Source organism: Hippopotamus amphibius, chromosome 6, assembly GCF_030028045.1.
Source record: "Hippopotamus amphibius kiboko isolate mHipAmp2 chromosome 6, mHipAmp2.hap2, whole genome shotgun sequence".
Taxonomy (NCBI): Eukaryota; Metazoa; Chordata; class Mammalia; order Artiodactyla; family Hippopotamidae; genus Hippopotamus; species Hippopotamus amphibius.
The window spans coordinates 160,830,289-160,846,087 of NC_080191.1; the positions used below are offsets into that span (position 1 = coordinate 160,830,289).

Sequence of the window (15,799 nt, forward strand, 5' to 3'; positions counted from 1 at the left end):
ATAAATTTATATTACTAAATTCACAAGTTACTAAGAATTGTATTTGTCATTCAAATTGGTACAACATTCAAGAACCCTAAGAAGTATTTTGTAAAAGAAATGGACAGGGGGAGACAGAAAAAAGAAGAATAACGTAGCCACTCACTATGTAAGGAAACATAATCAAACTTTAAGAGTGCAGGTGGCTTAGGAGCATGGTAACAAAACCCTTTTCCAGCACAGTAAATGATGGTTTTGATGAAATGTACACTCTATATATACCCAGTCCAATATCATAGCCATTAGCCATACATGTGATTATTTAAGTCTGAACGGATCAAAATAAAATATTCAGGGACTTCCCTGGTGGTCCAGTGGCAAAGAATCCACCTTCCATTGCAGGGGATGCAGGTTTGATCCCTGGTCAGGGAACTAAGATCCAACATGCCGCGGGGCAACTACGCCCGCACGCCACAACTACAGAGCTCGTGCACCTCAACTAGAGAGCCTGTGTACCGCAAACTACAAAGCCCACGCACCCTGGAGCCTGCGCGCCACAACCAGGGAAGAGAAAACCCACGCGCCACAACTAAGACCCAACACAGCCAGTAAATAAATACAATACAATACAATATTCAGTTCTTCACTGCACTAGTCACATTTCAAGGACTCAACAGCAACACGTGGCTGGTGGCTATCGTGTTGGACAGTGTGGATACAGAACATTTCCATCACTGCATGGCACTGGACAGCACGGGTCTGTATGTTCCTACCCGTAACTATTACCAGTGAGTGATGGAAGAATTAGGATCACCAAGAGAAATATACAAGTAGAGAAACAGCCATATTATACATATAAAAGTACCATTTTCCACTGTATTCTCTTCGGGAATAAATTTCTGAAAAATAATCTTCCCACTGCTCCCTTTACTAAGAAACAGATTTACAGCTTTTTAAAACTTCCCTGGGCTAAATGAATATAAAAATGAATCTTTTTTTTTTTTCCTGCTGAGTGGTCTGTGCATTGTGTACAAACTTACAGTTTGGTCTCATCAGCCTCTTTCTGCATGATTTCAAGAATCATGCGGCATGCTTCAGAGGTTCCCTCTGGGGTGGCATGGATGGTGACAGGCTTCTCTGCGGCCCCAGAGTTCTCCTTTCTATGGATGTCTACCCTGCAGGAAAAGAACCGGGAGCCATAGCACAACGTCATCTGGGACTGGATCCTAGTACCAAGAATGCTTCGCACCGGCCAACATACAGCAAGGACACAGACAGACAAGGAAGTGTCACCAGCATGTTTGCAACCAATGCCATCCTCCAAGAAGGCAGCAAGCAGTGCAGGGGGTCTTGTACCAAACCTAAATTCTTTGCAGCTCCACTGAGAAGGGAATATTTCTTACAGGAGTGCTATTGGACAAAGGCACCAAGCCAACGTGGTAATGAAGCCAGTTTGGGTAAATGAAGTATTCTGTGTAGTCTTTCAAACGATCTTAGAAGTGAAGTGAGCAGGATAATACTGTACATTGGCACAGTGCCGGTCTCTGAACCGATTGCAGCTTTTAAAAGCCATATGTTAATCCAACTTTAAACACCAAATTCAAGCAAGCTTTCTATATCTGAGTGGGGATAGAAAGCAGAGGCATGCCCCTCTCTGCCTAAGTTTTTGGTTTCCTTGCCACTGGCAGCCTGCCTTCTTCCAGGCTCTTAAAACTAATGGCTCAAAAGCTTGATGACTTTATCAGACTTCTTTGGGTAGTTGTGGCTCTACTTGTTTTTGTTAACTTTCAAAATCACAAAATTGATTGTATCCCTTTTTACTTTGGCTGTTAGAAAGCCCAAATCCAAGTCTTTGGCCTATTTCTAAAAAAAAAATGGGCATACACTTTGAGAACTAACCTCACTTCTATTTAAACTTGCTGCATTTTTTAAAATGATTTTTTAAAAGTTACTTTATTTTATTTTTTTGACCAGGGATTGAATCCACGCCCCCTGCAATGGAAGCGCAGAGTCTTAACCACTGGACCGCCAGGGAAGTCCCTAAACTCGCTGCATTTTTAAAGCCACTTTAAATAATTTTTGGAACAAGAAGATATACAAATAAAAATCACTTTCTCAGAGAAGAGAAGAAAACTTAGAGGGAAAAGGGGGGCTGATTTTAAAATAAAGGAAACATCACATAGTACTCCCCCTCTCCACTATCTCATCATTTCACCCCTATGATTTTAAACTCTGGGACTCATAGAAGCATCCATTATTTGGAAGTAACTTAGAAACGTTGAAGAAAACAGTGTTTTCTCTTTCAGGTTGCAAGACACTCAATGATCTGAATAAAATGCATTAGGCATGTAAATAACTAATATTTATCAGTAATTTGGTGCTTTGTAATTTAAGTGCTTTCATAGTAATTATTTCATTCAATCTGCCTGACCATCCTAATTCGCACAATACTCCTGGCTTACAGAAGAAGCAACTGATGCTCAGAGAGCTTAACTTTTTTCCTAAGATCACATAGCTATTAAGTGGTAAAACTTGAACAAGGGTCTTTGTTTCCAACTCCTGTGCTTTGTTCATTACATCATGCTGTGGTCTCATGAACGTACAAAAATCAACAACCTCACAAATCACTTTATCCACTACAACTCCCTCTACCAATTCAGTCTCCTTAGACAGACAGAAAACTAAACGTAAGGCTAAGGCACTTTATTTCTTGTCCAATGGAACAGTGACTCACCTGTTTCCTTTATGTAGCTATTTGTGAGACTCCCTAGGTGGTCTCAAAGAATGACTACCACCCGGGGCTCTGACTCAGGAGAGGCGGCAAGCGCTAAGATAAGTGGGTTCTAAGACCCCATAAAACTCAGCCCCATAGCTCTGTCGTTTTAAAAATACATAGACGTATTCACAGGCATCAGATAGGTTATGAGAACAATTCTTGACTAGGAGGTCATTAGTACCTTTTTTTTATGAACTTATTAGTGTTTCAGGGTATGGCCTTTAGGTCACTGGCATGAAAGCTCCTGAAAGCCCCTGGGCTTTGCGTTAGTCTGTTAGCAGTTCTGTTTAAAGACGCCATCGCCCCATACACACAGCCCCCCACTGCTGATGCAAGCAAGAGCACCCCGGGAACGGCCGGGACCCGCCAGCACTCAGGGGACCCCTCAGAAGGAAGCAAAGGAAGCCCCGGAGGCACGTACCGGGACTGGGTCTGCTTAGTGATGTTCTTTATGGTCAAGCCCTCCTTTCCGATGACGGCACCGACAAACTGGGTGGGGACCAGGATCCGCAGCGGGAAATCAATCTGTCTGGCCTGAGAAGAGCCCCCGGGGGCATGGCCTTGCTCCCGGGAAGAGTGGTCCCCGCGCTGGGCTCGCTGAGGGGGCGAAGGGGAGCTCACCTCTTCATCCGGGATGTAGGAAATCTTGAAGGAGTAGTTCTCAAACTGATGCCCGCTGAGCTTCTCGATGGCTCTGAAAGGCAGCAGGGGCAAGTGAGCTTTGTTAGAGAGCAGTGTTGGAGAAGACCCCCCCAGGGTCAGGGGACCGGTTCATTCACTCTCCTTTACTAGTGTCCTGTGGGAGTGCACTGAGGATGCAGCGGTGAGCAAGACACACGCCATCTCTGCTCCCTCTGAGCTGGGAGTCAACAATTAAACCAGTAATTACAATGTACAGGCCTGGTCAGACTTGATATACAATGTGCCATTCTGCCTTTTTTTTTTTTTTTTTTTTAACCATTCAAGGCTGCATCCCTGTTATCAAAAAACTCTTTGTAAATATCGGCTTAAAGTTGTCTCTTTTTGAAAAAGTTTTAATCATAATACATGGTTATTATTGGAAATTCAGAAGCAGATAAGCACGAATAAGAAAAACATCCTAGTTCATCCTATATCTTTCTTAAATAGAAATATATTATTATTTATACAAATGGATTAATACCATACATAATACTTTATAACCTTTAAAAATAGTTAATACTGAAAATATTTTTCCAAGTGATTTAATATCCTGTAATTTAATTTTTACTGGCTGTTTAACATTCTATTGATTTGCAATCATTTTTGCATCTGATTCGCTAATGTTTTATATACATATATGTATGCTTCTAATCTTTTACCATCGCATACACTGTTTTTTCATGGGCATCTTTGCAACTATAACTTTGCACACAGGACAAATTCCTAATGGAGCTGCTGGGTCAGAGAGTAGGCAGAATTTTAACATCTTAAGTATCGATACACTCAGTGTCCTTCTGGAAAGGTTTCAACATTTACTATCCCACAGCAGTTAAGAGAGCATTTGTTTCCTTGAATCCTCAGAAGTACAAAGTATTATTATTTTAAAAGATTTATCAATTTGATAAATTCCACTACTGCATCTTAAAAACTACACATGAAATGAACAATTTTTTCACATGTTTTTGGCAGCATGTGAAAAAATTAACTCTCTCCTACAAGGTTTCTGTTTAGGGTCTGTAAATTTATTACAAAGCAGCACTTTTTGAATTCAATAAAAACAACAAAGTGACATCATGTACAGAGATCCTACCTAAGTAGCAACTGAACAAGAGCTATAAAGGTGAGTTGCTGGTATAGGTGTCCTGCTTACATATGTGTGCAAAAGTGAACAGCAAATGACTATTGCCTTTTTCAATGCAAAATTAACATTTTGAAAACTAGTGGTATGAGAATGAGTTAACTATATATGCATGGGTGTGGAGACCGTGAAAAAGAAATAAAACTATAATCTTGGGATGTATACCCAATATGGATGTTACGCCACATGCATAAAAGCATGAGCTCACGTGACCATTATTCTAGTTACGATGACTGACAGGCACTTCATGGACCTTCTACCAAAAGGAACTTGTTTTCGTTGTTTTTTAAAAAAATTCAGTCCCATGTGTATTAATGGCCAAGCTCACAATTAGCCATCACTGAAGCAATGTAGCCATGAGTGGGATTAGGAGGTGAATGTGAGTAGAAAAAAGAATCCGAGCCAGGCATTCTTTGATGAACCACTCCTAGATGACAATGCTCCCTTGGGCTGATGTCATTGAGGTGGATCCCCCTTTTAATGTTCATAGAGGGAAAATGAAGTTTCAGCATCCATTCAATGAGTATGGCTAGAAACAGGCTTGGGCTTCGTCCTCACGGTGCATGGAGGAAGCTCCAGGTGAAAGTGGCTCCCGGTGGTTGTCAAAGCAGACTCTAGGGCAACTGTGCCACAGATGTGGTGCCCTCTACTCCTGACTATATCAAGATATAGCTCCCACCTCGGTTTTGATGCCAAAGCTCAACACTTTTCAAGATAAAAAGCTCTGTACAATCAACAAACAGACACCCTGGTATAAATGCCATGGGGCTCCACTGCTGTGTCAAAGATCTGCATCTTTTCAGAGAAGGTTTATAAACACAGGACTCAATGGAATTGAGACAAGCTCCACCCACCTCCCATCCAAATTTAAAGGGAAATAAGCCCAAATCCACTTACGTTTTTGCTTCTTCTCTTGTTGCATATGTGACGTTGACAACGGCAGTTTCTGTGTCTGTGTTGACTAGGAAAGAAGCAAAAACTACACTGTCATAGAAAAAAAAAGCTGTCACACTCTGGCTAAATGTAAATAGACTTATTTAGAGAAAAATGCACAAAAGACCTCACTGCCCTACCTCTCAGAGTTATTTGAATCTCTATCTTTATTCAGGTGCATTCACAGTAATTTGTAGTCAATTGCATATACAACTCAAAGTTACATTTTCACTTATTTTATCAACACTTTTTGCATGTGTATATGTATATGCACATTTTCTTTGGATTTTTCATTTTTAATGCCTACATAAAATTGCAGCAAGTAAACATGCCATGATTTCTGCCTAATCATTCCTTAGCTGTTGACAAATGGGTTGTTCTCAGTATTTGCTATTCTGAATATTGTTGATAAAAATCACCATTGTTGCAAATATCACTTGATTTGTGTTCTTCTGAATTACTTTTTTTTAGGGTAATTTAGAAGAAAGATAATTGGGTCAAAGAACGTAATGCTTTTTAATGATTATTTTCAGATTACTCTCCTAGAAGTTTGTATCAATTTATTGTACCACTAACAGTTTTAACTGCTATAATTTGCATTTATTTTTAAATAATTGAACATATGTATAAAATAATTAGAAAGTATTTTAATTTTAATTCTTCATTCATGGATAAGGTTGAACTATCACAATTTCTGTTCCCCTCTGACCAAACTCCTTGACTGTGTGTGTGAGTTAAATCTAGCAACTGTGTACAATGAATAAAGAAAACTGACAACTCCAACCCATGTGGCTGAAGAGGAGAACACATAAACTCTAAGAGTGGCTATTAAGGGATCACTCTTGTGAGTTGGCTTATCTTGATTCACAATTGCTTGCCTCTTCTTCCAAAGTCAAACATTAGAAATGAATTCAAAAGGCAAGACAAAACCTTCTCAATCTAAGTCAGTAAACTTAAACCAAAAATACTGGTTTCCCCCAAACCAGTAAACATAACTAAATCAAACCCTCCCCCACTAAAGCATTTAAGCTATTGGGAGACTTGGAATTAACAACATTAAGCTGAGGATAATTCAAGAAAACCACAATAGATAGAGCTACTTTTCAAAGTAATCATAAAACCCTATAGTGCAGGGATTCTTTATCTATCTATCTATCTATCTATCTATCTATCTATCTATCTATCTATCTATCTATCTACCTACCTACCTACCTACCCACCCACCCACCCATTGACTGACTGATCGCTAGCTGCGCCAGATCTTAGTTGTAGCACGTGGGCTCTTCACTGTTGCATGCAGCATCTTTGTTGTGGAATGTAGGCTCTTTTAATTGCGGCATGTGGGCTCTTGTTGCATCATGTGGAATCTAGTTTCCTGACCACAGATCGAACCCGGGGCTCCCTGCATTGGGAGCGTGGAGTCTTATCCACTGGACCACCAGGGAAGTCCCAGGATTCGTAATCTTGAATCCATGTTAGAGCTCCAAGAATTCTATGCTCACCCTTCCCACTTCCCTGAAAATATTCAAGTTCATAAGTATGTGGATTTTTCTGGCTTATAATTTCCATACGATTCTCAAAAAGGTTAAAGATCACTGTTTTTTTTTTTAAATTAATTAATTAATTTTATTGGCTGTGTTGGGTCTTTTTTGCTCTGCGCAGGCTTTCTTTTTAGTTGCAGGGAGTGGGGGCTGCTCTTTGTTGTGGTGCACGGGCTCCTCATTGCCGTGGCTTCTCTTGTTGCGGAGCACAGGCTCTAGGCGCGTGGGCTTCAGCAGTTGCAGCACATGGGCTCCATAGTTGTGGCTCAGGGGCTCTAAAGCGCAGGCTCAATAGTTGTGGCGCACAGGCTTAGTTGCTCCTCGGCACGTGGGATCTTCCTGGAGCAGGGATCGAACCCGTGTCCCCTGCACTGGCAGGTGGATTCTCAACCACTGCGCCACCTAGGAAGCCCCTAAAGATCACTGTTATTCAATAACTACAAAATAGCTGCAGCCTTTATGGTGAGGGGATGCATAATCCTCAGGAAGGAACTGCCACTGAGATTTACATGCTGCCAGCGCTGAGCCCAGGCCTTGCCTTGGCCTTGCTCTCTAATACACAGAGTGGTCCTCACATTGCAAAACAGGGGATGTACAGCCCACAGCCATCCTCTCTCAGTGTTGACACACTGAATGCTACGAGGTCTCACATCTGTACTTTGTAGTGCTCCAGATGAGGCTGGAGACTCCCAAAAGAGGGAGAAAGGGCTAGGTTTGAACCTCCTGAATAAAGCTATCCACGAGAAGTCTCAGATTCTCAGGTTTGGTTCTCATTCCTTAGTCATACTCATTGTTCTTCAAAGATGTCTGTCTTCAGGAAATCAGACCTATGATTCTGGGAAGAACGGAGCTCCATTCAAATACTTTATTTCATTGGACATGAAAGCTCTATAAAGCTTCTTAAAATTCTACTGAAGATGTTTCCCTGCTGAATCAGGAATCACCTATGAAACAGAACAAAACAACAGCCCAGCACTTCTATCCTGTAGTTGTGAGGCAGCTAGAAACTGGGTGCTCTCAGGGCACAGGTGCCCTTGGAGCTGTGAACTGCTGCCTAGGACCTGGAGTACTTCTTCCTTGCGTGGCACCGTCCTCAGTTTATAACATGGTCTTAGTAACTTTTACAGGTTCATGTCTGGAAGGTCATCTTGCCTACTATATCCAATCCTTATTAGAATGTCTTCTTTTCCATTCGAGGGAAATATCAAGAACTGAGAAAACAGAATCCTTGTAAATCACGTCTTCTTTCTGAGCTCTTTCCCTTCACCTTTGGGCATAGGCAGTCAGCAGTATGAAATCGACTAACAGTATTTTTACTTTAATTTTTTTATTTTTATTTTTTTTTGGGGGGTACACCAGGTTCAATCATCTGTTTTTATACACATATCCCCGTATTCCCTCCCTTCCTTGACTCCCTCCACCTCGAGTCCCCCCCACCCTCCCCGCACTAACAGTATTTTTAACATTCAGGAGTGGAGAGCATCTGCATAATTACTGCTTTAAAACTATTATGTTAATTATACTAGCAGAACAGACTGCATATGAGAAAATGGATTCTCTGTGATTTTTCCTAAGTGAACTTTAACAATTATGTATGACTCCACTGTCTGTAAATATTTATTCAGGTTCTCTCTGGGTGCCCCTCTTCCCATTATATACCTGTGGAAACTGAGCCAGAAAGGTTAAATGACTTTTACAAGGGCTCTCAGTCAGTAAGTGACCTAATTCATGTTCTGCTCTTTAGGTCAACGCAAAAATAATCTTTATCACATCTTACTGTCTGTCCCATCAGGAGCTTGGAATCTACTTTTCAGGAACTCTTTAAACAGCTATATAAGATATTAACTCAGGTACCCCTTTTTTTTTTCTTTAAAAATCACAGCACTTCATATTTTAGAAGATAAAAATAAGGGCGGCAGGGAAAAGAATATGTATTTTCTGGGGATTTACAACATTGTTCCTAAGACAGAGGCTCTCAAATAACTATACACAAAAATCACTTGGGGGTGCTTGTTTAAAATACAGATTCATGACTTCTTCCCCCAGAAAGTCTTACTTTGTAGGTCTGACTATGGTGAGCCCTAGGAATCTGCATTTTCCTAGGCACTCCAGGTGATTCTAGTGTAGGAGTCCTACACCTTGAGAAACACTCAGTCCAAGACATAAGGGATATGTTGTTCTTAATGAGGAAGAGGAAAGTTGTAATTGTGTAAATCCAGTTAATTCCAAGTGAATTAAGTTTCCCCCACCCTGACATCTGTCCAGTGCTTAAGTACATTACAGAGTATAAGAAAAATAGCCTAAAAACCATTCTTTGAAAAAACTGATATAGATAGATGGATACAGACATCTCTCACATACAGATATACAAACATACACTCCAGGAAGCTTGCTTCAAAGGAATTTGGACCTATTATTTGCCCATGGTAATAGGTAATATCGCTCTCAAAATTCAGCAGGCTAATTTCGTCACTTATTACCTTGTTCCACATTCTCCACTGTCCCATACTGAGCCAAAAGTCCATCCAACACCTGAAAAAAGAAGCTTCACTGTCAGAATCTTCCATTAAAAACAGCTAGAACTGAACAAATGTACAGGACTTTCATTTGCTTACTGGCTCCCAAGTAATTTGTTCACTGAGGACACACAGCAGAGTTTCAGAGTGTTAGTAATTGCTAACAATCACATTCATCACGGTGGTTGAAACCTACTTGCTGCTTTTAAAATGAGAAGCAGAATAACATACAGAGATCGCTTCTCCTTCCTGGAAGACTTAACCATTTTTCCTTCAGTTTTCATTTAGGGATCCCCTTATTTTACAAAGCAATTAAATATAAATATGTTCAAAATTTTCCAAAACAAAAAGTTTTTTTCTTTTAAAGTAATAAAAATGTGAGACAAAAAATCCTGTTTCCCAGTTTGGAGGTTCCTTAGAAAACTAAAAATGGAACTACCATATGACCCAGTAATCCCACTACTGGGCGTATACCCAGAGAAAACCATAATCCGAAAAGAAACATGTACCACAATGTTCAGTGCAGCACTATTTACAATTGCCAGGACATGGAAGCAACCTAAATGCCCATCAACAGATGAATGGATAAAGAAGAGGTGGTACATATATATAATGGAATATTACTCAGCCATAAAAAGGAATGAAATTGAGCTATCTGTAATAAGGTGGATAGACCTAGAGACTGTCATACAGAGCGAAGTAAGCCAGAAAGAGAAAAACAAATACTGTATGCTAACTCATATATATGGAATCTAAAAAAATGGTACTGATGAACCCATTGACAGGGCAAGAATAAAGATGCAGATGTAGAGAACAGACTTGAGGACACGGGGTTGGGGGATGGGGGGCGAAGGGGAAGCTGGGATGAAGAGAGAGAGTAGCACTGACATATATACACTACCAAATGTAAAATAGATAGCTAGTGCGAAGTTGCTGTATAACAAAGGGAGATCAACTCCATGATGGGTGATGACTTAGAGGGCCAGGACAGGGAGGGTGGGAGGGAGTCACGGGAGGGAAGGGATATGGGGATATGTGTATAAATACAGCTGATTCACTTTGGTGTACCTCAAAAGCTGGTACAAGAGTGTAAAGCAATTATATTCCAATAAAGATCTTAAAAAAAAATCCTATTTCCTTTAAGGCTATTTTGATTTTGTTTGTGTTGGGGAACATGCAGCAGTACGTTTTTCAATAATGCAATAAGGCCACCCCTCATAGTCTATCTTATTTTGTTTCAAGGTAACAAACTTGTAAGAAGTGTTACAACTGAGAAAATATGTCTTAACTTATTCACAGCAACTAATTCAAAATAAACAAAAAAATTTGCTCAAACTAACGAAGAACCTTCTTTTCTTATTGGTTTTCCATTTATTTTCTGTTTCCCCAAATCATAATTTAGAAAGGTAAAAATCTTTTATAAAATCATGGGATAAAAACCACAAGCAAGGTATATATATTTTGCTTCACAGTCTGTCTGTTGGTGCTTGGTTCCCAAGAAGACAGAACATAAGGGATGGAAGTGTACACCCTACATGATGAGAGGGACAAATCCGACCCCGAACTCAGGGCAGATCATGCACTTTAGGGCACCGAAGAAGGGAAAGTCTGGGGACCTCTAATTCCCAAATGTGAAACAGAACTATGAAAAAGGGAGAAAACTGCTTATTAACCCACTAAAAAGTAAAACGAGGAAAGAGAGCAAGCTAGTAAACACAGAAATGACATTGGCCTACCTCCCACTGCAGGTGAGGAGGGATGTTTCGAATCTGAATTTTCCTGCTCCTGTAAAAAATAAAAGCACAGACACAACAAACAGGCTTAAGAGCACAGTTTGAGTTCACTTTCTCACCGTGTTCACCAAGACATCAGCAAGGGATTTTGATTGTGAATCAAGAACATTTTGTTTTACGCCAATCATCAATTTCAAACCCTTTATGTCTGTTAGTATTTGCTTCATATATTTAGGCGCTTCTATATTGGAAGTGTATATGTTAATGAGTGTAGCATCCTCTTCTTGTATTGATCCCTTTATCATTATATAATGCCCTACAGTATAGCACAGAGAATTACACCCAACATCTTGTAATAAGCTATAATGGAATATAATCTACAGAACAAACAAACAAACAAAAAACCAAACCCACAAAAAACTGAATCACTATGCTGTACACCTCAAACGAACATAATATTGTAAATTTACTTCAGTTAGAAAATTAAAAGAGGAAAAAAAAGGGCAGCTTGTTTTAAAACTTTCAATTACTTGGAGGAAAAAAATAAAGAACAAATCCAAGAAGACTGAACAAGCTAAAAAAACAGTTTAGATGCAAATCTGCATTTTCAATTTCCTAACAAAACAGTTAGGATTTAAATTGCCATACATGTTCTAATTATAGAATTATTCCCTTCCTCCTCAAAATATATAGTCTTGCAAGTGACCCTACCCCAAAAGGTACTCAGACTCAAACATGAGAGGTGGAGTCACATATACAGCAGGCTTAAACAGGATCTTGTCTTACCTAACAATGTAGAACTTCCTTTTAAAAAATTATTTTTATTTCTAGTAGGTAATACAGTCTTAATTCAAAACTTGGGACACTTTAAAGAGGTATTCCATAAAAAGTCTTACTCGTTGCTTGTGTAACCTTCAGTTTCTTCATGCAAATACTAGTAAATACAAATATACATTCCTATTTTCACCTTTTCTTACAGAAACATTTGCATATCCTACACACACTGAATCTTGTTTTTTTTTTTCACTTAACAGTAATATCCTGAAGATCTTTCTACATTGGTAGAGAGCATCCTCATTCTGTTTTACGCTACTTGGATGTACCAAAGTGCACCTAACCCATCCCCTATTGATGGATATTTGGGCCTCCTCCTGACTTTTTATCCAGAAGATTTTTCTCTTTTTCCAAGACATCTGATAACTTTGAGTGATTTAGAGCATTTTCTTTAAAAAAAAAAAAAAAAACTTAAAAAAAATTAATTTATTTATTGGCTATGTTGGGTCTTTGTTGCTGTGCACGGGCTTTCTCTAGTTGTGGTGAGCGGGCTTCTAACTTCGGTGGCTTCTCTTGCTGAGGAGCACCGGCTCTAGGAGTGTGGGCTTCAGTAGTTGTGGTGCACGGGCTTAGTTGCTCCGTGCCATGTGGGATCTTCCCGGACCAGGGCTCGAACCCATGTCCCCTGCATTGGCAGGTGTATTCTTAACCACTGCACCACCAGGGAAGCCCTAAGATCATTTCTTGTTTTTACTTACGTGTTAAAATTAGATAGAAAAATCAGAAATACGAAGATAAGAATTTTTCTATTTTTGGAGAACATGTTAGATCCCAGAAAGAAAATACAAATCAACATTTAAATATTAAAGAGGTCACTTCAATGTAAGAGCTTGGCACTGAAATCCCATAAATATCCCCTTTGCGGGTTGCTAGAGAAGAGCTGTGGCGGCCAGAATGTATCCCCATTACTTTTCCTTTCCTTCTTGTGCCAGAGATATCAAATAGTTGCTATATGCAGCCACACATTTCTCCATGGCAATAGCCACAGAAAGAAATGTTACAATTCATGCAGAGACAAAAAAGGAGAGAGACACAGAGAAAAGTACACAGAGGAAACAACAAACAAACAATAAAGGAATTGAGAGGCTCCTGTTCTCTCAGATCATTTTTATTAAATTAAGGGGGACCAATCCCTCTGTTCTAGATCCCATATACTACTTCTGTCTTGTCATTTTTAAAAAATGAGAATGCATTCATAATTTACCAGAGCTGCCTAAATGTCTATACAAGCCATTCTGTAGAACCTCTAATCTTGTCTCGGGATAGGAAGGAGAAAAAGGAACCAAGAACCAATTTCTACTTCTGTGCTACGAAGGCTCATTCCTGACACTGTCTTTGGCAAGAATTCATAATAAAACTGCTGACACCATCCCATACAGTGGCTACACAGAATGCTCCACAAAGGATGTCACAAGCTTAACTATTTATAGAAAAGGCATCACAATGTGCAAGAAAATCAAATATTTCTAAAGAAAAATATTTTTGTTATCTCCAAGTATAAATAAACATTGACTCCAACTGCTAACCAAGAATTTATTGATAGAAATCCTATGGGAAAAAATTTGTGCACAGACACTAAGATTTGAATAAAGACAGATACTGTTGCATTGTTATGACAAAGAATGCAAATGATCTAAATATCTACCAGCAGGGAGATGAATAAGTAAATCATAGTATAGCCATACTATGGAACATTACACAGTTGTCAAAAAGAATCAAGTAGACATATGTCCATGGTCATAGGACTCTCTTCAAGGCATAATGTTGTAAGATGAGCATTAATTACAAATTAGGTTGATCCTGTTTTGTGAGAGCACAAAACAAAGCTACATATAATTAAGTGTATATATATGTAAATACACAGAAAAAGGTAACTACAAACCTTTGGTTGGGACATTTACTTTTTACTTTAGCTGCTAATGTCTTGCTTGCTTTTTTAAAAAAGGACAATGTGTTCATGTCTTACTTGCTTTAAAAAATTAACAATGAAAACTCGTACTAGGGCTGCTTTCATGAAGAGAAAAGATTCATCTTTTTAAAGTATCCTGGAACCTGCTTTAAAAAAACAAAACAAAACTTTATTTTCTCCATAATTATCAATAGGTTAGATATCCCTCTTGAAATCTTATTTAACAGAGTATTTATTTATTTGGCAAACCCCTTTCTTCACAGTGTGTAAATCAAATTCAGGCTTCCCTGGTGGTCAAGAATCTGCCTGCCAATGCAGGGGACACGGGTTTGAGCCCTGGTCCAGGAAGATCCCACATGCCACGGCGCAACTAAGCCCGTGTGCCACAACTACTGAGTCCATGTGCCACAACTACTGAAGCCCGAGCACCTAGAGCCCATGCTCTGCAATAAGAGAAGCCACCACAGTGAGAAGCCCATGCTCCATAACAAAGAGTAGCCCCCGCTCACTGCAACTAGAGAAAGCCTGCGCAGCAGCAACGAAGACCCAATGCAGCCAATAAATAAATTAAAAAAATAAATAAAAATCAAACTCTGAACAGTCCAGATGATCCCAAATGCTAACTGAACAGATCTAAAATAATGATGCTCCCCTGTAATATCTCGTGCAAGGACTGCACATCAGGCAATCAGTTAAGGAAATGGATTCTAGAAGAAACCATATCTAAAAAGCTAGTGTGTCATATCTCTAAACTTAGACCAGGATGGAAAGGAAGAAAAAGAACTGAGAACTGAAAAGGGGAAATGGAGATCTCTGCACTAGAATCCATTCAGTTGGAGCTCAGTCAGGTCATCTGGGAGAACATCCTGAGGGACTGTCTGTCAGGATCAGGACTGACCAGGATCTCTGGGATCTGCTAACTCCCATGGCATCATTTGGACACTGTGCCTTCTTGTCAGGGAACCCAGGATGCCCGACCCCTTTTCTCCTGAGAGGGATGTCTGTGTGCACTTCAAAATCCAGCTCACACCTGCAGGCAACTCTACGACATCCCCAAAAAAGAGTGGTTTCTATGTACTCTTAGGTTTGGTTTTGTTTTGTTTTTAAAGGTTGTATTTTTTATTTTATTTTATTTTTTTAATTTATTTTATTGGCTGTGTTGGGTCTTTTTTGCTGTGTGTGGGCTTTCTTTTTAGTTGCGGTGAGTGGGGGCTACTCTTCGTTGTGGTGCGTGGGCTCCTCATTGCCGTGGCTTCTCTTGTTGTGGAGCACGGGCTCTAGGCGCATGGGCTCCCGTAGTTGCAGCACATGGGCTCCCGTAGTTGCAGCACATGGGCTCAACAGTTGTGGCTTGCGGATTCTAAAGCACAGGCTCAATAGTTGTGGTGCACTTAGCTACTGTGTGTGGCTTAGCTACTCTGCGGCACGTGGGATCTTCCTGGACCAGGGATCGAACCCGTGTCCCCTGCATCGGCAGGAAAATTCTCAACCACTGCACCACCTAGGAAGCCCTGTACTCGTAAGTTTTTATAACAGCTCCCTCTTTGCTATAATTACTTATCTGCTGGCGCTGGTCCCCTCGCTGGATTGAAAATTTCCTCAAGGACAGGCTTCTTGTTTACTAGTCTCCTGTCCAGCAAGGGGCCAAGAGCATAGCAGAAAAAGAGAACATGGAACTCGGGGGGCTGGGAAAAGCACTGCTATCGCTGGCTGTAGTCTGTTTATGACGCGGACCTTTTGGACCCTACCCGCGAGGGCA

At 40.1% G+C, this 15,799-nt stretch overlaps 1 protein-coding gene across 4 annotated transcripts in view; it reads right to left on the bottom strand.

Moving 5' to 3' along the window:
- The window catches only part of IGF2BP2 (insulin like growth factor 2 mRNA binding protein 2), a 158,279-nt gene that overhangs the window by 35,990 nt on the left and 106,490 nt on the right, over positions 1-15,799 (bottom strand). For 2 of the 4 annotated variants that reach the window (XM_057740066.1, XM_057740068.1), the window contains exons 3-7: positions 11,301-11,349; positions 9,529-9,580; positions 5,472-5,535; positions 3,177-3,449; positions 1,020-1,154 (exon numbers count right to left, since the gene is read on the bottom strand). In XM_057740066.1, coding sequence (XP_057596049.1) covers positions 1,020-1,154; positions 3,177-3,449; positions 5,472-5,535; positions 9,529-9,580; positions 11,301-11,349 — 573 coding nt within the window. Of the gene's footprint in view, positions 1-1,019; positions 1,155-3,176; positions 3,450-5,471; positions 5,554-9,528; positions 9,581-11,300; positions 11,350-15,799 lie in introns of all 4 variants that reach the window. The other 2 variants (XM_057740067.1, XM_057740065.1) reach the window with 1 other exon arrangement.